Consider the following 22,575-nt stretch of genomic DNA (forward strand, 5'->3'; position numbering starts at 1 on the left):
TTAACTGGAAAGGTGACCAGCATCAGCTTCACAGCTGAGCATCACAGAGCTGGTTAATGAGCTACAGCTTGGCATAGATGAATCTGAGACTTGAGATTGTGTGTATACATGTAGCAGATGGCTGAGAAGGGTGTAGCCAGCCTGGACCAGCCAGAGGCGATGAAGCCTTGACGAGCAGCATTTACCTCCTTTATCTATGTGAGCCTAGATCTAGCATCCCGTGTGTGTGTGTGTGTGTGTGTGTGTGTGAGAGTGTGTGTGTGTGAGGGTGCTTGGGCGTTTCGAGTCCCCTGTCCCTGTTCTGTGTTATGTCAGACTCAGACCAGTCTGCTGACAGTGAGGTTCAACCAAGCCCACCATGTTACGAGTCTCTCTCTCTCTCATATACACTCTCACACACATGGTCCCCTTGTATCACAGCAACACTGTTTCTCACACCGGACTGTGAGCTTGGCCCTTCCTGTGTCCAAGCAGCACCCCCCCCCCCCCCCACACACACACACACACACACACACACACACAAACTGGAATGTTTTGACTGCTGTTTTTACTTCCCTTCCAGAGAAGTGGACATGGAATGTTCCCCAGTCTTAGCAGTGAGGGTGAGCAGCATCCCAGCTGGCCTGTGTCTTGTGGAGTGTCTGCCCCTAAGCTCCAATGACATGTTCCTCACACTGTCCAGCAGTGGGGACAAGCCAAGGCCTTGTTTTAATAAGGGTTCCCAAAGGGAAATTAATGCGAGACCGTTTTGACTCATGTCACTGAAACCAGGGATGCTGACATGACGTTCATGAATGAAAAACATGACTTCAAAATGATGCATGGCATGAGAAAGTCATGAAACACCACAGAGTGAAACGAAATCTCAGAGATAATGAATAGTTAACCCCTGTGAAAATAAATAACTTTGAATGACTGAACTCGGAGACATATTTATCTGTGAGTGGAGCTCAGCACACCCATGTGCAGCAGCCATGGTGCTTCCTGGTGTTGGTGTGACCCCGCCTCTCCTCCTCCACATCTGCTCCAGCCCTCCTGAGAGACCAGGAAGAGCTCAGGAAATAACAACCATCCTCAGTGAATGGGCCCTTCCAAACATCCCCGTCCTGGAGAATGGACCTGCTGTCTGTCCTGCCCCTGAACTGGGGCTGGTCTGTCAGGGCCTCTGGGCCGTGGGGGGTGGGGGACACGGATCTTCCCCTCTCACTCATCTGCCTCTCAGGTCAGTGTTTGGTGACCTGCTCCAGCGATGGTTGGGCTTCCCCTCACACCTGACCCCAGACTTCCCAGAGCTGCAGCCTCTGTCCTGGGCTGGGACTGTGTAGTAGACCAGCAGCAGCTTGACCTGAATCTGGACTGAGAGGCCAGAATGTAAAACATTATTCTCTGGGTGTAAAATGACTGTATAGCCCTGAGCTCTCTCTCTCTCCTCTCCTCCTGTCCTTCTCTTTCCCTTTAGGCCTCTTCCTCTCACCTGTTCTCTCTGGGCCTCCTCCTCTCACCTCTTCTCTCTGTCCTCTGGGCCTGCTCCTCTCTGGGCCTGCTCCTCTCTGGGCCTGTTCCTCTCTGGGCCTGCTGCTCTCTGGGCCTGCTGCTCTCTGGGCCTGCTCCTCTCTGGGCCTGCTCCTCTCTGGGCCTGCTCCTCTCTGGGCCTGTTCCTCTCTGGGCCTGCTGCTCTCTGGGCCTGCTCCTCTCTGGGCCTGCTCCTCTCTGGGCCTGTTCCTCTCTGGGCCTGCTGCTCTCTGGGCCTGCTGCTCTCTGGGCCTGCTGCTCTCTGGGCCTGCTCCTCTCTGGGCCTGCTCCTCTCTGGGCCTGCTCCTCTCTGGGCCTGTTCCTCTCTGGGCCTGTTCCTCTCTGGGCCTGCTGCTCTCTGGGCCTGCTGCTCTCTGGGCCTGTTCCTCTCTGGGCCTGCTCCTCTCTGGGCCTGCTGCTCTCTGGGCCTGTTCCTCTCTGGGCCTGTTCCTCTCTGGGCCTGCTGCTCTCTGGGCCTGTTCCTCTCTGGGCCTGCTGCTCTCTGGGCCTGTTCCTCTCTGGGCCTGCTCCTCTCTGGGCTTGGTCTATGGAGGAAGTAAAGTAGCTTAGTTACTGGGGGAAGCGTGGGAATGGGTCAGAATGTCTGATAGGGTACGCCCTCTCTCCCCCTGTCCCTCCTCCCCCTCTCCTCACCCTCTGACTGCTTTCTTCCTCCTCCCTCTCTTTCTCTCTCTATTGCTCTCTCCATCCCCCTCCCCCCTCTTTCTTCCCCTCTCTCGTCTCAGGGAGGTGAAGAAGTCTTTTCTCATGGGGCTCTCTCTGCCTAAAATGTTTTCTCTTAACATTTCTGAGATGTTTTGCTGTAAAGAAAATATTTGGACATATTTCTGCTAATGTTTCCGCTGAGTGGCTGTGTGTTGACTGGAGGTTTTGTAGTGAGTGTCGTTAAGGAGGGGTTTACTGGACCTAGCGTTAGTCCTAAATCAACTTTATTGTTCTCATTATGAAACAGAACGTCGTCGCGAGTGTAGGTTTGGGGCAGTTAAACAAACACAGATCTGTTTACTGGTGGGGAATGTGAACACGGAGTAGACATGTCATAAAACAATTAAGTTGGTTTCCAGCCACAGTATTGTTTCCACATGCTCAACATGTTGGTGTGACGACAACTTATAAAAGTGTCTCTGCTCGTGCCGTGTTGAGGAGAGGAGAGAGTATTGCAGCTGAGGTGTGTGCAGCATGTTATTAACTGTCTGTGGCTGCCTCAACAGAGGGCTCCGGTCCGAGACAGACCACCCAATGAGAGATGGCTGTGGCTGTACAGACAGACATACAGACTTGCCTACCTGCTGGTTATTAAACAGACTGGCCTCTCAGAGTCCGACTGCAGACGGAGATTTATTATCTGGACTATATGATAAGATCTCTGCTGGCCTTTGCTTGCTTTCATATATGCACCCTCTCGCTTTCTCTCTCTGTCGACATGTCTCTCTCCATCTGTCTCCATCTCTCATCCCCCATCTCTCTTCCCTCACCCCTGGCCCTACATTCTTCCCAGAGATTTGTATCTCTCATGCAGGTCTCCAGGAGGTCGTGGGCAGGAGGATATTACATAGGGGCCTTCTCTGGTCTTCCCGTCCACAGGCCCAGAGAAGTGATGGACAGGAATGCTGATTCACTTCTGAGCGGCTTGTTCTTGTTGTCCTTCTAGAGAGCCTCCTTACCGCACCCCGCTTCTCCATCGAGGGTTTGTCTGTTCTGTTGGGGCTTGTCTCTGTTTCCCAGGACAACTCCACTGTTTGGAGAACTGTTCTCCAGAGACGGGTTCTCTCTGGAACCGCTGGGTCTACTCCAACAGCACGGGGAACAGAGGCGGCCCATAGTCTGCATGAGGGCTTCAGCTACAGAAACAATTGAAACTGTTGTGAAATATCTAGTTTTTCTGTGAAAGATCTGGTTTTGATGTGAAACATCCGATTTTGCTATGGAAGATCAGGTTTTAGTATAAAAGATCTGGTTTTGATGTGCTTTATTATTACTAGCTCCATTGTGTCGGATTTCTAGTGAGTTCATATCTTTATTTGAGGGCCCAGAAACACACACACATACATGCTGACTCGTACAGATGCTTGTTCTCGTACACACCCACACACCCACACACACACACCATGAGTAGTGAGAAGGAGAGGGAGAAGTCTGCTGTGGTGACATCAGGGTCTCCCAGGTGGAGTCTAGGTGTTGACAGTTCTATTATGTCAACGTTCCAGAACCCGTTCTCGGGCCAGAACCCCAGGATCACCTCTGGTCTGTGCCTGCACACCTGGCCCCTCGCTCAGGCTTCTGTCAGCGAGCTCAGCCCATGTCTGTGTGCCTGACCTCAGGAGGAGGAGGAGGAGGGAGAATACACCCAGGCGGCACTCTCTCTCTCTACTCTTTTTTTAATGGCCATACATGTTGAGTCAGCTGCGTCATCTCCCTCTCTCTGTCTCTCTCAGAGTGGCCTACCAGAGGAACGATGAGGATGAGGAGGAGGCGGCCCGGGAGAGGCGACGCAGGGCGCGCCAGGAGAGGATGAAGAGCAGGGAGGGGGAGGAGCCTAGCGGGCAAACAGACACCTTGGCCATAACCAACAGCCACAGGTATTAATAATACACACAGACACTCACTCACACAGAGGGCTACCCTCGGCCTTACAGGGCTGGGAGGTCGTTAATAATAGATGCGTGTGTAACCCTGATCCACATGGGGAACAGCAACATCGGGAGTGAGGAGGTCAGGTGAAACAGCCCAATCACAGAAAACCAAGTCTTGTGACTTTCCTAATCTTTAAAACACACAAAAAAAGCCTCAAGTGTGATTTGTGAGCCGACTCAGGCTCTCTACTATCGACAGACCTCTGGCTGTCAATCAAAGATAACCCAGCTGAAGCCCCGCCCTCGACCCTGCCTAGATGAGGTCATTGACAGTGGGATATGGACATGGTGGGAGATGTCTGACATCCAGACAGACAAAAACAGCTTTGTAGTATCAGCGTTTCCTACCAGTGAGGTCACACAGACACACTCACACACACACACACACACATCCGGTGGCTGTGGAACAGGGCTGGGGCTGTGTGATCTGCTGCATCAGAGGCAGCTCTGCTATTGTCGATTGTGTGCTGGCGATATCCTAACGTTAGGCAAACAGTTGGGTCAGCATATCTACTTTATTGCTGTTCTAGCAATGTCAATGATGTTACAGGTCTTAGACTCTCCTCTCTCTCTCTCTCTCTTCTCTCTCTCTCTCTCTCTCTCTCTCTCTCTCTCTCTCTCTCTCTCTCTCTCTCTCTCTCTCTCTCTCTCTCTCTCTCTCTCTCTCTCTCTCTCCCCCCATTTCTTTAGTTCAGACTTATGACAGGGAGCGAGTGTGAAAACATTGTTTGGTCAGTGATGGTGACTCGGGAAACTATGCAGTTAACAATATCCTCTAGTGACCTTGTGCTTATCAGAAGCACCTGCTCCAGACTCACACACTACCTTCTACCAACCTCACTGCTGACATCATGTGAACTGCTCCAGCTCCTAGTTCACAAACAAATTCCGACAGATCCACTGTATAAATAACAGACCAGATTTCACACCTGGAGGTGTGTGAGTGTCTGGGCATGTGTGTGCGTGTGTGTGCAGGCGCGTGTTCGCACTCTATGTGTGTTCACGTGTGGATCTTGTGACTGAGGCGTGATCTCTCCCTCTCCTCAGCGTGACGGAGAGTTCCGGAGGAGGAGGAGAAGGAGGTGGAGATGACGAGGAGCAGGCTTTGATGGAGCGCATGGCCAAGAGGGAGGAGCGACGCCAGCGACGCCTGAAGGAGGCGCAGGAGAGACAGCAGGGGACGGACGCCCGCGACAACGACCGCGACCACGGCGACGCCGCGGCCAACAGCGCGGAGGAGGAGAGGCCGCTCGGCCGCAGGGGGCGCTACCACGACAACGAAGAGGAGGAAGAGCAGGGGAGGAAGACGACGGTGGCGCGCGGCAGAGAGGAAGAGGAGGAGAAGGAGGAGGAGGAGGAGGCTGCCCCAGAGGAAGAGGAGGAGAAAGAGGAAGTGGAGGAGGACAAGCCCAGCAGGTCTTACATGAGAGAGCAGGTCAGTCTATTGGTCTCTCGGTCATCCCCTGCTTTGACATGTGGCTTTTAGTTCCTCCGCGTTTGTATGTAAACATGTTCCAACTCCTTGTTTACCCCCATAGGAGTCCTGTGAGGAGAAAACTAACTTGTCACACATGCAAAACGAGGTACAGTTGTTGGTTGGTTGATGTGGCTGAGGCCTGGTGCTGGGATGGTGGTCCTGTCTGAGTCTCTCTCATTCTCCCCCCAGGACCAACAACAACAGCTGAACTCTAACTCAGTATTAGAACAGATCCCAGATCAGCACGAGTCAGATGAGGAGCAGGCAGGAGGAAGAGAAGAGGATGAGGGGATAGAGAAGGAGGAAGAGGAGGAGGAGGGGATAGAGAAGGAGGAAGAAGAGGAGGAGGGGATAGAGAAGGAGGAAGAGGAGGAGGAGGGGATAGAGAAGGAGGAAGAGGAGGAGGAGAGACTGCAGGAAGTGGGAGAGAAGAGGGAGGGCAGGATACGAGCCAGAGAGCAGGAGGAGGACTGTGAGAGAGCAGAGAATGGCGTGGGCCTGGTAAGACATCAGGGTGTGTAGAGGTGTGACAGCACCCAGGAGAACCTCCCAGTCTGGGAGAGGGCCAGCCCTGTTCCCTCTGCACCAACAGCATTATAAAAGCAGGGTTCAACCCATATCAACTGACTAGAGTAAACCTCAATTCCTAGTATTGAGCCCAGACCCAGACCAGAACCCATTGATATGGTTCCCAGACTGGCGTCTCTACCCCAGGGCTGGTCTTCATCTGTAGAGCCCCCCCCCCAGCCCCAGCCCCAGCTCCAGGCAGGGTGAACAGACCTCTCCCAGACAGTGAAGTTGTCCATGTTCACCGTGTGGTTTGCTGTGGTGGATACGGAGCCTGCGCGAGAAGGTGTGGCCACGACCGTGTGGTCATCAGTAATGGCGTTCTCATGCCATGCCATGAGTGGTCAGGGTGCGGTCTCGGTCACAGTGTGCTGCATGTCTTCCTCTGTTGTGTTCTGCCTCGACTCCATGGTAACTAAGGGGAAGTAGTTGACTCCATATTGCAAGTCTGTATTTCAAGTCTTGAGTTTTATAATTAGTACTGTATGGCACTGTAACTACACCCTGGTAGATATACATGTAATCAAGTCATTTGGTAACAAGCAGGTACATGCTCTTAAGCAGAGACAGGGCCAATGCAGACAGCTTCAAACTTGACAGCTCTATTTAGGAAGCAGGGAGGAAGGGATGGGGTGACTGTTGGTTGGGGGGGAAGGGTATCGGGAGTAGTATGAAAAAGATAACTAAATACACTGTTGGAGTACATGACCTGCTAGTTACTGTGGAGTAGGGGCTGGCTCATGTGGCCTGAGATTCTTCCTAAGACCTCACACACTCACACACACACTCACACACACTCACACACACACTCACACACACTCACACCCTTGCTTTGCTCCATGTGTGTCACCGAGTGGAACCACTGTTGCTCCCGAACATTCTGTGACCTTCCTCCGCTGCGTGTTGATTGGCTGGTTCTGTGGCTGCAGGTGTCCCAGAGGGGCGGGGCCAGGGAGCAGGGCGAGTGGCAGAGGAAGCAGAACGGAGGCCTGCATGAGGAGACTCCGCCCATGCAGAACAGGAAACCAGAGAGAACCCTCAGGTGCCGTACAGAGTCTCAGTCCCAGTGGTGACATGACAACACACATCCCACACGCACACACACACTGAAACACACACTCAGACACACACACACAGGCAGCGAGTGTCCTGGGGCAAAACTGCTGTATTTGACACGGGTCACCTAACCCACCTCACAGAGGACAAGGACGCTGTGGACTGAAACCCTACACGTACTGACACCTGAGTAAAGGTGTGTGTGTGTGTGTGTGTGTGTGTGCAGTCGCGGCAGCATGCGCGCCCCCGAGCCGGGGGTGGGGGAGGATCCGGACGACGCAGCGCGCCAGGAGGCGGAGCGCAAGCTGGAGGAGCTGAAGCGTCGCCGTGACGACGCGGAGGTGGAGGAGTTTGAGAGGATGAGGCAGAAGCAGCAGGAGGCGGAGCAGGAGCTGGAGGAGCTGAAGAAGAAGAGGGAGGAGAGGAGGAAGGTGCTGGAGGAGGAGGACAGGCAGAAGAAGCAGGAGGAGGAGGAGAGAAAGGCACGGGAGGAGGTGAGGACGACACGCAAACCCCCTCTCTCTCTCTACTGTCTTCCTCCTTCTCTCTCTCTCTCTCTCTACTGTCTTCCTCCTCTCTCTCTCTCTCTCTCTCTCTCTACTGTCTTCCTCCTTCTCTCTCTCTCTCTCTCTCTCTCTCTCTCTTTCTCTCTCTCTCTCTCTACTGTCTTCTTCCTTCTCTCTCTCTCTCTCTCTCTCTCTCTCTCTCTCTCTCTCTCTCTCTCTCTCTCTCTCTCTCTACTGTCTTCCTCCTTCCCTCTCTCTCTCTCTCTTTCTCTCTACTGTCTTCCTCCTTCTCTCTCTCTCTCTCTCTCTCTCTCTCTTTTATTCTGCCCCTCTTGTTCCTTCCCTCTCTTTCTCTGTTCTTCTACCTTCTACCTTCTGTCTTCCTTCCTTTTTCTCCCTCTCCCCTCTCTCTTTCTCTCTTGCTCTATCTCTGTCTCTCTCTATTTCTTTTTCTCCCCCCTCTCTCTCTCCCCAGACAGTGAGCTAGATAAAGTGGTGTTCTGTGTAACACCTGGTGGAGATAACAGCCACTCCTCTCCCTTCGTCCAGCTTCCCCGTGACATCATCTTGCTGTTCTTCAGACTTATCTGTCCTCCCCCCCCCCGTGTGCAGGCGATAACTCTACTGTCTGTCTGCCATCCTTCTCTCCGCTTCACCATGACCTCATACTCGCGTACAGCAGCTAGCGTAGCGTGTGTGCGTGCCTGTGTGTGTGTGGGTAGCAGTTGAATCCTCGCAGCGAGTGACTGTTCGCCTCCCTGTGTCCATCAGGAAGAGAAGAGGAGGATGAAGGAGGAGATCGAGAGGAGGAGAGCCGAGGCAGCGGAGAAGAGGCAGAAGGTGGAGGACACGATGGAGGGAGGAGAGGCCAAGCCCTTCAAGTGTGTCAGTCCCAGAGGGTCGTCTCTCAAGGTCAGACCCCCCCCCCCCTCCAGCCCTCTGTGACCCATCTAGCCACGCCCACACAGGGCCACGCCCACACAGGGCCACGCCCTCACAGGGCCACGCCCTCACAGGGCCACGCCCTCACAGGGCCAGGGCCACGCCCACACAGGGCCCTGCATTCGCTGTCTTCTCCGTAGACGTCGTATTTGTTCTAACCCTCGAACAGAAACCTGAAACCCCAACCCAATCGCTGTGGCAATAAATATTTGTCATGGAAATGTGGGTTTAATCCACTTAGATGTGAGTGAACAGTCCAACTTCGAATCAGCTCTCACGCCGTGAAACCCGGGGGGGATTAACAGAGGAGAGGAGAAAATCACATTACTGCCATTTAGCTGTAATGACCATCTGGTTGTGCTGGCTAGCCTAACCTCTCTGGCTTGTGTGCTTGTTGAGGCTCCATGATTAGGTATAGCTATATGTGTTTGGTTGTTGTGTGGGTAAACATTAACCTTGTCCTGCTCCTATTCCTCCTCACAGCTTTACTTTGTCGTCATGTTTACTGTAGGTACCGCTGTTTGTGTGTGTTTCTTGTTCAGTTCACTTTTGACTCTGTTTTCCTAAAGATTAACACACCCCAAAGTGATGTGTTGATCTTGTTTGTGCTGTGATGCAGTGGGGTGTCTGTAACTCTTCTCCGTCATCTATCTCTGCACTGAAGGCCCTTCCCTAGACGTAAACTACAACTCCATGCCGTCTATGATAGCTTCCTGGGGTGCAAACCCTCCTCTGTGTTCTAGAACAGTCCGAGGACACCGGGTTCCAGAAGCTGGAACTGCTGTTGAGTGAAGCTGGATAGATACTAACAGCCCAGTCTCTCAGTAGGGGCAGGCTTACGCGGATGCAGGAAAACGATTAGGGTTAATAGGATAACTGGAAGCGCCTTCGTACGCCTGCAGCACCACACAGCATGCATGAGAATGGGCAACTTCCTGACCGGGGTATTTTAGGAACTCCCACAGCACCAACTCCCACAACCCAGCAGACAAGATGTGGGGTGTCCAGGGAGGGGTGGAGGGTAGATGGGGGGGGGGGGGGGGTTGTGGGCAGATGGGGTGAGGGTGGGAAGGAGGGGGGCGTGGGATGGTGGTATTTTCCTCCAGGGGTACTTGTGTTGCCCCTGTCCCAGCCCTGTAGGTGGTCTGTCATGAACAGCAGCCTGACATTCTCACCAGTATAGCCTGGGAGATTCACACACCGGTCAGTCAAACAGCCAGTCTAACCACACCAGAGAGCTGTCAGTCAACAGTGTTTGTGTGTGTGTGTGTGTGTGTGTGTGTGTGTGTGTGTGTGTGTGTGTGTGTGTGTGTGTGTGTGTGTGTGTGTGTGTGCGTGCGTGGGTATGCACTGACTCCTCATTGACGTCTTTCCTCTGACCTCTCCTCCCAGATCGGTGAGAGGGCAGAGTTCCTGAACAAGTCGGCTCAGAAAAGGTGAACACACTCCACTCTTGACACCACACTGCAGAAGTGCAAAACCCCAGTCACACCATGCTGGCTTTAATCCTGGTCTAACTGTGTGTTGTATGACTTTGTGCGTGACCGTTTGTGTGTGACTGTGTGTGTGTGTGTGTGACTGTGTGTGTGTGTGTGTGTGTGTGTGTGCAGCTCTCTGAAGCTGGCCCACTCCCCTGTGGTGTCTAAGATCGGCAACAGGCTGGAGCAGTACACCTCAGCAGCCCAGGTAGGAGCAGCTTCGCCGTCACTGTCATCATCCAGGGACCACGCTGTTCCCACCACCCAGGCTAACACTGTGTCTGCCCCTCTCTCCCCCTCCCTCCTCCAGAGGGAGAACAAGGACTCTCGCTCCCCGCGCTCCGGGGCGGTGGACCTGCCCATGGTCACAGACGGCATCCGCAACATCAAGAGCATGTGGGAGAAGGGCAACGTGTTCACCTCCCCTGGGGGGGCAGGGGGAACCTTCAAGGTAGGTTTGGTGTGTGTGTGTGTGTGTGTGTGTGTGTGTGTGTGTGTGTTTGCGTGTCTGTGTGTGTGTGTGTGAGTGTGAGTGTGGGAGGGGAGGAGAGGAAGGGGCACATTTGACTGTCGCTTCCTGTTCGGCCCCCGTTGTCGATGACGACCAGGCGTCTCTGACCTTCGACCCCCCTCCTCCTCCTCCCCAAACAGGAAGCAGCTGGGATGAAGATAGGCGTGGCCGGCCGCATCAACGACTGGCTGAACAAAACCCCCGAGAGCAAGACCCCAGGAGGCAGGCCAGCGGTAGGTCGTCTCCACGGCAACCCCTGCCCTGTCTGAACTGTGGGAAACATATTTCCTCGTCCTCTCCCACTGCAGTAAACTGCATAGGTCAACCCATCCTCACAGTTCCCTGCATGTTGCCGTCCCTCTCACACGATGGAGGATGTGTGGACTCACACACACATACCAGGTCTGGCCGTCATGCTACCTTGCTGTATGTGTGTGGTGTACCGTAAATGGTAACGTTTTGCAGAGTGTGTCGGTGGAGGTTTGTACACTTCAAGCAGGCCTCAGCTGAAGCAGGCAGTACACTATGTTATAAAACCCCCCAAAAAGTGCTAGGTCAGCTTGTGTGTGGTGATCTCACTGTCTCTTAAACCTGTAGCGGCAACAGGCGTACATAGACCAGACATCACAGCTGTGGACATAATGATGAGATATGGAGCTTAACATCCACTTTATCTTTCCATGGTCTGACTCTATCACTGGGAACTGCCCTGTCCTCATGATGCATGGAGCTGTAATCACCTGATAGCGCTATGCTGGTTGGCCCGGGTGCTAGATGTGGTCTGTCTCCCCCTGGTGGACATAAATCACACTGACGTATGAATACAGACCCTCCCCAGAGCTATCAGGGCAGAAGGTATTAGACGTCTTGTTATCAGAGTACGTGATATATAGTCCCATATCCGTTGTGGTGTTAGCTTAACACTAGCTCTGTGGGTCCTGTCTGGATCACATGCAGGTTATCAGGGACCAGGCCAGACAGAAGGCTCCACCTCTCTCACTGTTCTCTGGAAATGGCCACGTTCCAATACATCCATACCTAACCTTCCCTCACCACAGTCCTACCCAAGAACTGTAATGCATTCCCTGGGTCTGGCCTCGTTCCAACACGTCCATACCTCCTCTTCACTTGCCCTTGTCCTGGACTGTAGATCACTTCAGATCTGTGTTTATTTTAAGGCGTTGAGGTTATTAGCTGCCAGTATGTTCATACCGCTGCAGACAGTCTGAGGTACGAGGATATATGAATGGAAACTAGCACAGCCCTGCCTAGCACAATGACCATGCTGGACTTTTCCCTTCACGTTGGCGTGATACCACTTGTGGCCACCGGAGGGCCTGTTACTATGGTGATACGGGGGTCGTCAGAGGAGCGAGAGAGCGTGGTCGGATCTGCAGTAACATGACACCTGATTCAGTCTAGTGTGTAACTGTGGATGGTTCCACATAACTTTGAAAGGGATTGTGGGAAAGTGAAGTCTGGCTTAAAATGTGCGTGGAAGTCTGTCTCCCTCTGGTGGTCCAAGCAGCTGAAGCAATGACTGTCAGAAATACACTGTTATAACTTGTGTGTGTGTGTCTTTTCTTCTTCTCTGCTAGCTATCTCCTTGATAGTCTCTGTCAGCTTCTCTTCCCAATGGACCTCTCTGTCCTCTGCTCTGTCAAAACCTTTCTAGGCGCCAAAGGTATTGTAGATAAAGCAAAATGACTTTTCTTTCCAAAATAACAGTTTCATTCAACTTCATCAACCCAGTGTGATTTGAGTTTTATTCCCTCCCTCCCCCCTCTCTCTTTTTATCACTCTCTCTCTCTTTCTCTCTCTTTCCATCCCTTCCCCTTATCCAGGACCTAAAGCCAGGTGATGTCACCAACAAACGGAGTCTATGGGAAAACAAAGGAGCCTCTCCTACCAAGGTAAAGAGCTCTCAAACACACACACCTACACACACACTCACAATCACTTTCTCCCAGAAACATCTCTCTGTGCGTGGAGAGTCCGTTCGGAGCTCTAAGGAGGCTGACCAGATCATGTGACATGACAAACGGTTCTGTTTGTCAGCTGACTGAGACCAGTATGTTTCTCAGCAAAGGGGAATAACCTTTTGTTGCTTTTCTTTTTGTGTTTAAAGATGTCTCTTAGCTAGTTGACTTCTCTTCAATCTGGAAAGCCTGCAGAGGTAATAATATATATATATAAAAAGACACCTCTGCTCCCTGCCCCACACCTGGTCTAGATCAACAGTGTCACAACTCTGCTTCTGCCACCGCTGCTCACTGGCTGCAGGTGAACGGTGCTCCCCTCCTGTGTGTCAGCCAGGCCCCAGTGGCTCTGCCCGCTTTGCTCTCAACTTGTCTGCTGCTCTGAGGCGCTTTCACAGGTGCTTCCACACAAACGCCTGCTCTCTGAGATGTCTCCTATTTTTGTCCACGTTCCGTATGTGTCCTGGCTTCCACGCTTCGTCCCGGGCAAGCCCACGGCCCTGCTGATGGTGTTCATAGAGACCCCTTTATAGCCAACCATGTCCATTGAGGCTACTGTGTCTAGAATATGCCCGCCATCCACTCCTTCCTTTTCAGGCATCAGTCAGGGCAGCTTTGTGGTTCTGGTCCTAGGGCCCTCATCCTGGCAGTGTTCTGTGTGAGAGGTGGTGGAGGTATTGCAAGCCTGCCAGGCAAGGAATAGACATCTCTTAATGGTTAGTTAGCGTGATGCAAAGAACAGGGAGACCAAGTGAGGCATTGGATGGATAAAGGTTTGTTCCTGCTATAGATGCTGTGTGTGTGGGTGTGGCTCCAGCACTGGCCTGTGCAAAGGTCCCAGTTCATTCTGAAACGCTGTGTCTGAAACAACTTCCATAAACTCTACTGTTTGGTGTTTCTGCTCTCTATATAACTTTCTCCATCCTTCTCTTTGCCTGATTTATCTCTTTCTCATTCTCTCTCTCTCATTCTCTCTATCCCCCTCTCACTCTCTCTTCTCTATCTATCTCTACTCTCTCTCTCTCTCTCTCTCTCTGACAGGTGACAGGCCGAGGGGAGGCTAAATCAGTCACCAACGGTGAGTCCTTTTAGTTTCTTTAGAAGAAAAATTGAAATGGAGAGAAAGAGAAGGAGAGAGAGAATGGAAAAAGGGAGTGAGTGAGAGTGTTTTCTAATGTGTTTCACGAACAGAAGCCAGAAGGACAGAGGTTATGGTGAACCCGACTCTGTAAAAGGACAGGAACGGGGGTCTGGTATAATTTACAGACCGGCATGTGTCCCTGCAGTCATATCTACCCCCCCCCCCCCCCCCACCCCTCCTCCAGGGCCCAGCCTGAAGTAAATCACCAGGCCGTGCCGCAAGCTTCTGCTGGCTCTGCTGTGTTCAGATGCCACGCTGGCATTGTTTGCTATTTTTTACAGCCCCCGCGTTCTGACGCCCCCCCCCCCCCTCCCACCCGCCCCCACTGTCCCAGCAGTTCGGCCTTCAGGGATACCGTACGTGCCTCTGTAATGTGTCGTTCACTCAGCACACCCACACCACCTCCACCCTGGCCCACTCCTGTCCCTGACCTGGTGTCTGTTCCTGGGCCCGGGGCGGGGACAGCTTGCCTGGCTGGGTGTGCAGCTGGGCCACCTGCTGAATTGTCACATTAGGCGGTGGGCTTGTAGTAGATTAGCAGGCCATGCTACACCATCACCATGCAGGCACACCAGCGGGGGAGGGACACATTAAACGTGTGCAGAACATGGGCTTCTGTTTGGGTCAGTCTTGGAACTCTGCACAAGTGGTTGTAGACTTACACGCACACACACACGTACACACATACTGTATGCCAAGGCACACACACTCATAGACACATGCACTCATATTTGACCTAGGCTCATCTTACATAGGGTGTTGATGAGTGAAGGACAACATTTTTGTCAGGTATTTAAATGGGAGCCGAGGCCAGGACCCCAGGGGAATCTAACACAACATCCACACACGCACACACACACTATCACTTTGTATCATGGACTACACACATTTGAACCCTCTCACAATCTACTGCTACCTAGGCAATAATGACAGGCAGCTAAACTCAAACTGAGAAAAAGAAAGCAAAGTAACAGTGCCATGCGATATCCATGTCAGATTAAATTTAGCCAGTGGAATACTGATGTTTCAGTGTGTGGTGCAACCTCTGCATGGGAGGTGAGTTAAATCAAGTGCCCCTTCAGGTCTGATGTGGGGGGTTTAACTTGGTGACCTCCCAGACTGCCCAGGGCAGAGCATTCTGCAGCATTACTGGTGTCCGGCATGTGGTGTGATAGACTTGTCTCTTTTTGCCCACCTTCTGTCATCAGGCATGGGACACTAATGCTTCAGAGAGATGATGCAGGCGGGACCAAGACAATCCTAGACTCTTCTTTACTACGTGCATGTAACCAAAGCTGCCCTCCTAGTCCCAGCCACCCCTGTGGAGGAGAGGAGACACGAGTCACATCCAGGCCCTGTGCTGGGAACTCCCAACCATCACAGCACACCACCTTTGCACATTGAATTTACCTTTCTAAAAGAAAAAAAATGCTGTGAAATTTGGACGTTTATGATTCTATGATATTCTTTTTTCTTTCTTTTTTTTTCTTTTTTTTTTTTTGTTGAAAAATATTTTATTTCAAACCTGCAAGAAAGAAAGAAAAACAGAAATTGAAATTAGATGTATCCCTTGACACTCAATTGTCTTTTATTTGTTTTGATGAGATAGAGATCGCTCTTAAAGATGACTCCATGTCTCAGTGTTACAAAGAGGGTTCAACATCAACACTCTGTTAAAAACACTCTATCTCACCAACTTTATTTATATTTAAGGCAGAAGCTTCACTCATAGATATTTTATACCTGGTCACCAATTCAGGACATGCAGACATACAGGAAGCACTTCTAGATCTAGCTTATTTCACTTTTATATGTATTATCAATAGTGCAACAATGGTCTGAGTAATATATGTTAGCATATACATGTTTTTGATATATGAAAATCATACTGTAACCTATACTACAGCTTTATACTCTAAATGTTTTGCTTTTGTACTCATAAAATGACTACCAATCAAGAAAGGGGAAATCAATGGAAAGTAAACAAATGATAGAAACATTAAGAAGGCCAATATAGCTTTTACTATACTATTGTCATTTTAATTTATGTTTTTTTTTTTTTACATTTTTGTCTTTTTTTCTGGGCTTATTTTTGTAACTTTTATATCTGTTGTTTGTAACTTTTTAAATTACAGACACATTCCACTTCGTACACATTCCTCTGCCTACACACTCGTTTTGGGTTTAACAGATGAACTTATGCAGGAGGTGACACATCACAGAGAGACAACACTCTGTTCTCAGAGGCTCCTCTGATCTCTCCCACTGCAGATCTGTACACCAGCTGAACCAGACCCAGCTGGACGATTTAACCATCCACCATGGCCATACATCTACTATTTTACTCTTTTGTAGCTTAGGTATTAGTCAGCTTGGTCTCTGTTGGCTTGTCTAGGCATTGGAAGCTTGTCTAGGCATTGGAAGCCATAGACATAGGCACAGGCTAGTTACATAGTACTGTAAACCACTAAATCATCTTCTTGGCCTTGTGATCTGACCACTGGTAATAGCATTTAAGCGCAATGTACTCCTCTGCACTGTACTGTTGCCTGATACCTACTAAGTGGCATACGATTTGGGTAACTGCAGTTTTTTTTATACTTCACTTTCAGTAATTTAGTTAATTATCTTTCACATTCCATTTTTTTAAATTGAATTAATATTGCATGACTTGCTTGGTTAAGGGTGTGGCAGGTTGTCAGAGGCATTCAATTGGTCGATGTTTTACGCTATACTATGACACAACTGTGACAATCACATTCCATGACTTCTGGCGTCCAGCAAGGGGAAGTCTGACCAAAGTCTTTTTTGTTGTGTTTCTGTATGTGATATTAATAATAATGTTCTTTTTCATATTTTTGCTATTTGATGTTTTGCTTTTTTTCTGTCTTTGTATTTCCATGTTAAACACCTGCATGTATATGTAGAAACCATGAACCTATGTAGTGCTCACTATCTGTAGTGTTCAGACACCTCTAGTGTGGTGGCAGTGATGGGTTGACCCATGCTGAATGAATGTTTTAAACATTGTACCGCTGACCCAGCAACAGAAATAAAAACATACAAATATTCAAATGTAGCCTGATCTGTCCATATATTATATCGTTCAAGGCGTTTAGGACAATGCATTGTCTACAGTAAAACAAAATGTAAGGATTTAGGTAGGAAACATTGAAATACTAATGATAATGTAGTACTCTTGTCTATATTCTGTCCTAAATACATTTACATTTTACAGATGCTCTTATCCAGAGCGACTTACAGTAAGTACAGGGACATTCCCCTGAGGCAAGTAGGGTGAAGTGCCTTGCCCAAGGACACAACGTCAATTTGCACGGCCGGGAACCGAACAGGCAACCTTCTGATTCATAGCCCGGTTCCCTAACCACTCAGCCATCTGACCCACACTAAATAGTTACACGTCTAACAAGTAGACCCATGGACGAGTCATGACAACAGGTCTCATTGTCAAGGTGTCATATATATAGTATTAGGGCTTCCTCTCAATCTAACAATAGACTTCCCTCTCCCAGCCAATCCAGAGAGGCAGGGGGGGTCACATGGGCGGGCATGCCTGTATTATGTGAGTCTGTGCAGAGTGATTGAGATTATCTGGTTCTGGACCTGAGAGAATAGGACCATCTGCCACCATCAACTCTCTCTGTTGGACCCCTAGGTAAGGCTGATCTCACCCAGGACTGGTACCGTCCGGCCCGGTCCTGTGAAGGGGTCTTCCGGTGGCTTCTTGTAGTGCATGTGGCCCTTGATCTTAGTCTGGCCTGGGACAGTAGAGAGGGAGATGCAGCTTGTTTAGATGTAATAGAGTTGAGAAATGCTGTACTTGCACCGCTTGATCAGAGAGGTTTGAAACTAGGTGTAATATGAAGAAGTGTGTTTGATTCGATTTGTTTGATTGGATTGATCTGGTGCAACCTGGAGGAGTGGGTGCTCAGCTGGCCTCTGGTAGAATGGGGTGTTGGTAGATTGCTTCGGGCTTTGGCGTAATGCTGCTTAATGCTGACAGCAGCAGCCACAGCATTCCTGCCCCTGTCAGAGAGTGTTATTCCACAGTTCCTGCCAGGACGGGGCTGACCACACACACTAAAACAAACACACTTTTAATATTGCCGTCCACCCGTCCTCAGAGGCTGTGAATTCTTTCTGGATTTTCAGTTAAGACACGCTGAGACGCAGTTCCAACACTGATGATCCATCTGCAGCTCTCTCGCCCTGCTGCGAGCTCTGTCAAATAACTCTGACTGGAACATCTTACTCATCATCACACAATCCTTCATTATCACACTGTCCACGTAGCCCTCAAATAGAACGTCACGCGCTGTCAGAAGGGTTTTATGCAGAAGCCGTTTACAGTTTTTGAAACAGCACAACTGTTTTTTGTTTTTTTTGCTTGAGAGATTTTTATTTATAAAATTTCTTTGACAGGGACAATGCAGATAAACATAGCTGTAGAGCAAAGTTTGCAGCCGATGTAATGCACATAGAGATTATAGCAAGTGCTAATTTTCAACTCCCGTCCCTGGATGGGCCTTTTCTACAATAACACTACAATAAAAACAATATACAATTTTAAAAATCCAAAATAAAGAAGTACAAAAGTTCAAACATTTACAAATGGGTACAGTTTTGGTTTGTTTTCAGCCATGCCTTAAGCTTAGAGATGAACATTTTAAACTCAGAAATGTTCTTAATCTCTGTGGGCAGTGAGTTCCACAGTTTACAAGCCCTGTACGGTAAGGTCACTGTGAAAGGGAACTACATACGAGACGAGAGGGATGTCAGGACCAGGGAGAGGTCAAAAGAAACAGATGGGCTGGAATGTCATGATTTTCTAGCCCACGTCTCAAGAGTAGTGGCTACTGTCACAGCTAAGATGAATAATACTAAAACTAGCTCCAAGCTCCTCGCTCTTAGTATCATACTGGGATCAGTATGTAATAGGACGTTTGCTGATGACACACGCTGAGGTGATGGCTGGTGCTGCATGTAGCTAGTTTCACCGGCTGTCCACATTCACAGCTCCGAAATAGCTCTTTGTAGTAAGGGAGGGAAGGAGGGAGGGAAGGAGGGAGGGAAGGAGGGAGGGAAGGAGGGAGGGAAGGAGGGAAGGAGGGAGGGAGCATAGAAGTATTGTCGTTGATTTACAGAGCAGCCTGGACCACATGAACCAAGCTCATTGTCTGGGAGAGACACCTCACACCTGTTCAGAACCCTACTTTATAGTTCCTATGAATAGACCTCCTCAATAGATCAGACTACTGACACCGGGTTTACGATCATATGATCTACTTCTCAATGGAAATATGTCAGACAATGTAATTGTGCACAATAACATTCTGACATTCAGAGAGTTAAATATAGAGATTTATTGCATGTTGTATCTGCTCCTGTCTGTAATGATGCTGACCTTGAAGTTGTGCATACACATGCCCAAAAAAGGCTTAAACTCTAAAGAGTCTCAACAGCATTGTTAGAACAAAACATTGATGCATACACAGGCATATTGTCCTTGACATTAGGACATTAACATGTTAGTTTAGTCTGAAGTTGTGAAGGTTGTGGTGCTCCTTAGAATTATCTGGTTTAAAAAATTTAACCAACTTTAAGTGATATAGTTTACTGTATGTCAGTGTATTTAATAATGACACCTAATTACCTACTACAGTTGTATGGTAATAGATATTTCTCTGTGGGTCTCCTACATGCAGGTAATCCAGCACAATCATGGCCGACACAGAGGAAGTTGAGGAGGTCCAGTAAGTATAAACCATTCCAAAACGCCTGTACTCTCCAAGCAGTTTTCAATTCCCAGACAGAACTGAAATATTGATTTTGTGTATTTCTGTTTTGTTTTCCAGGGAAGAAGGTATAGTAAAACTTTGAGACTCCCATTCTTTCTTGACAAATTGTAGATAACTGCTTCAGGCTTCCATGTTTCCTTATTCTAAATGGTGGTATGTCTACCCAGTGGTGGAGGCAGCAGAGGAAGGTAAAAGCGTGCATGGCATATGGGCTCTGGCAACTGAAAACACCCCCAAGATGTGTGTCCATAGCTGCTGTGTGCTGTGGCACTGTGGGAGACCTCGAGTCATTGACACCCATGCATCATATTTGTTTGTGGTAGATTGAAGAGTTTTCTTATGGAAAATAGACCCTTTGATAGAGAATGTGCCGTATTTTGAGTGTCTTACTTTGTGCACTGTTCATTTTAATGCATTGAATGCTATGTTTATTTTGTCGATGACGTACATAATGAATACTGAATGTTGTGTCTTCCTTATTCTGTGGATAGACTGTTCACATGCTAAATGTGATTTGTAGACATTTTTTACCCCACACCCACTGAAGCAGTTCAGCGTAGTCCATCTCTCATCACTGTAGTCCATCAACATATCATTGTCAATTCTTTACACAGTTTGCACTCTAGAATGGACCTCAATGTTCTGACCAAGGTTGCATGAGAGGCTTGTAATTCCAAAGAATCCAAAGATCTTTGGATGAGATTCACTTTGATCTGAATCTGAATTATTTCCAACTCCACTTGCTCAATTTGCCATACAGTACATAAACTCTGACTCTTAATTCTTAATGGATTGTCTGCACAAAGCGTTGTTAATCCACTAATCCGTCTCCTGAACAATTGTGGAGGCCCTGGCAGAAGTAGGTAAAGCTTGGCTCCATGTTGGCTATGTTGTGCTGTTCAATGCAATTATATTGTTTGGTCTGTAGCAATAGTCTTTAGGTTACTCAGAGTGTTATGATCTTCAGAATGCATGGAAGCTTCCAGCTTTCCTAATCATTCTTGTGTTTTTGCTGTAGCACCCGCACCTGAAGTAGAAGGTAATGCTGTTCAACACTCATTCATGTAGTCTCAAGTTTTCTTTTTTACAATTACCCAGCTGACACATAGTTGTGTACATTGTGTATTATATACAGAGGAATGAAATATGGTTTACTTTACAAAACATAATACAATACTGTCATACTTAGTAATACTACATCTGCTTTGTGCTTCATTAGCTCACTAAATAATCTTGCTTTTCTAACAGAGCCACCTGTTGAAGTAGAAGGTAAAACCGTTGGCTTGGTTGAAATGACATGAGCAGAAAATATGTATTTCTTGACTCCTCTCTTACTGACTAATCTACGACTTTACAACAGAACCTCCTGCTGCTGTAGAAGGTATATCTTTTAACTGCTTCACACTTTTAACATGTTTTATCAACATATTTTAAGAATTAACCATATTTGATCAATCAGCTAATCATTCTCATGCCTTTTACCGTAGAGCCCACACCTGAGGTAGAAGGTACGCATGGCTAAATTGTTTTGGGCGCATGCCGGTATGGATGGTGCTCCAGTATAGCTGCTCGACAGGCCTTTTAACCAACTGCCATGGGTCCCTTTCTATTATTGTCAACCAGGAACTTATGTTATGTAGTCCAACTGTCAAACTATAAATAATTACATATTTTCAAAAAATGTGTAACAGGCTTGCGGTGTAGTTCCCTGGTTTTGACCTGCAATTTAAATAATTCTCTTTTTATTTTATATTAATTTCTGATTATGTCGATGTCCTTCTTTTACTCTGACTAACGACTTCACTTTAGAACCGCCCCCAGAAGTAGAAGGTAAATGCATATTTTGTCAGATTTCACACATACATATTACTGCAGTGCTTACTGTGGCACTTAAAACCATAAGAAATAACTATACTGAACATACTCTACCTCATACGACACTGATGAGTTGTCTTTTCCATACTTCATCATTGGTGGATTGTCGTCCTGCTTCAATCCATCGCTCATATACATATCCTTACACAAGAACCTGCTGTAGAAGGTAAAACACCTATCTATGTTTGTAATTATCTCAGCTTTCAAATTACATTGAGCCTGTGTGTATTTCAGAAACGGTTTAGATAACAAACTTTCTGCTCTCTGCCGCTTTTATTCTAACCCTTCACAACAGAGCCACCACCTGTTGTCGAAGGTAAAGCTTCTATTTGCATTTACTGACCAATACATACAGCATGTGTTATATGTATTTGTTTCATGCTTTGAATCCTCACTAATCAATCCTATGCTTCCCTAACAGAGCTGCCCCCAGCTGTAGAAGGTAAAGATTTCCTTAGCTCTCTTTTATGAGTTATCCAGCAAAAGGCAAAAATCAACAGACCTTTTCTGCTATACTATCAAATATTTACAAGTTACTACATAACCAGCGGCTGTCTGATGCACTCATCTCTCTCATATCCTTTACTATAGAGCCTACCCCTGCAGAGGAAGGTAACTGTTGGTTTGGCATATCTAAGCTACTTGCAGAGCACTGTCATTTAACAGCATGTCACTGTGGTTCTATGGTATACATGAGTGCACAGTGTCATTTTAGTTTACCCCTATGTGTCATTAAAGTTTTTGGACGTACCTTTACACTGTCCAAAGATATGGGTTCATGGTGATTCTAAGCTGTGATGGGCATTCATTGATGACACACCTGTGATTTGTTAAAAGAATATCTTACAATTACTAGAGGACCTGCATGTTTTATGTTCATTTCATCCATTGTATTTTAAATATACTTATTCCATGCTCACTTGTCTGTTGACTGCCATGTTCAAAATACCACCTACACAAATGGATGCATCATAAGCATGGACACTCCATCTTTGGCATCTAATACCTGTTCCTTACCATTCCTGTTCATACCAACTGTCAGAACATTGAGTGTGTCT

At 48.3% G+C, this 22,575-nt stretch overlaps 2 protein-coding genes across 7 annotated transcripts in view; both read left to right on the top strand.

Annotated features, from left to right (window-relative positions):
- cald1a (caldesmon 1a) overlaps nt 1-16,898 on the top strand; it is a 34,619-nt gene extending 17,721 nt beyond the window's left edge. For 2 of the 6 annotated variants that reach the window (XM_067254324.1, XM_067254320.1), the window contains exons 3-15: nt 3,969-4,112; nt 5,214-5,601; nt 5,705-5,749; nt 7,140-7,252; nt 7,493-7,760; nt 8,544-8,684; nt 10,107-10,150; nt 10,325-10,400; nt 10,503-10,643; nt 10,844-10,936; nt 12,548-12,616; nt 13,724-13,760; nt 15,032-16,898. In XM_067254324.1, the coding sequence (XP_067110425.1) occupies nt 3,969-4,112; nt 5,214-5,601; nt 5,705-5,749; nt 7,140-7,252; nt 7,493-7,760; nt 8,544-8,684; nt 10,107-10,150; nt 10,325-10,400; nt 10,503-10,643; nt 10,844-10,936; nt 12,548-12,616; nt 13,724-13,760; nt 15,032-15,045 (1,573 nt within the window). In that variant the 3' untranslated portion in view covers nt 15,046-16,898. Of the gene's footprint in view, nt 1-3,968; nt 4,113-5,213; nt 5,602-5,704; nt 5,750-7,139; nt 7,253-7,492; nt 7,761-8,543; nt 8,685-10,106; nt 10,151-10,324; nt 10,401-10,502; nt 10,644-10,843; nt 10,937-12,547; nt 12,617-12,831; nt 12,880-13,723; nt 13,761-15,031 lie in introns of all 6 variants that reach the window. The other 4 variants (XM_067254322.1, XM_067254323.1, XR_010878807.1 and 1 more) reach the window with 3 other exon arrangements.
- Nucleotides 16,899-19,772: 2,874 nt separating this feature from the next.
- On the top strand, nt 19,773-22,330 carry LOC136960454 (protein TonB-like). The gene is made up of 10 exons (XM_067254952.1): nt 19,773-19,830; nt 20,661-20,681; nt 20,891-20,911; nt 21,003-21,023; nt 21,130-21,150; nt 21,452-21,472; nt 21,669-21,683; nt 21,813-21,833; nt 21,939-21,959; nt 22,109-22,330. Exons 1-10 carry the CDS (start codon nt 19,773-19,775, stop codon nt 22,300-22,302), a joined length of 414 nt encoding a protein of 137 aa, XP_067111053.1. The 3' UTR covers nt 22,303-22,330.
- The last annotated feature ends 245 nt before the right edge of the window (nt 22,331-22,575 follow it).

This window comes from Osmerus mordax, chromosome 17, assembly GCF_038355195.1.
Source record: "Osmerus mordax isolate fOsmMor3 chromosome 17, fOsmMor3.pri, whole genome shotgun sequence".
Taxonomy (NCBI): Eukaryota; Metazoa; Chordata; class Actinopteri; order Osmeriformes; family Osmeridae; genus Osmerus; species Osmerus mordax.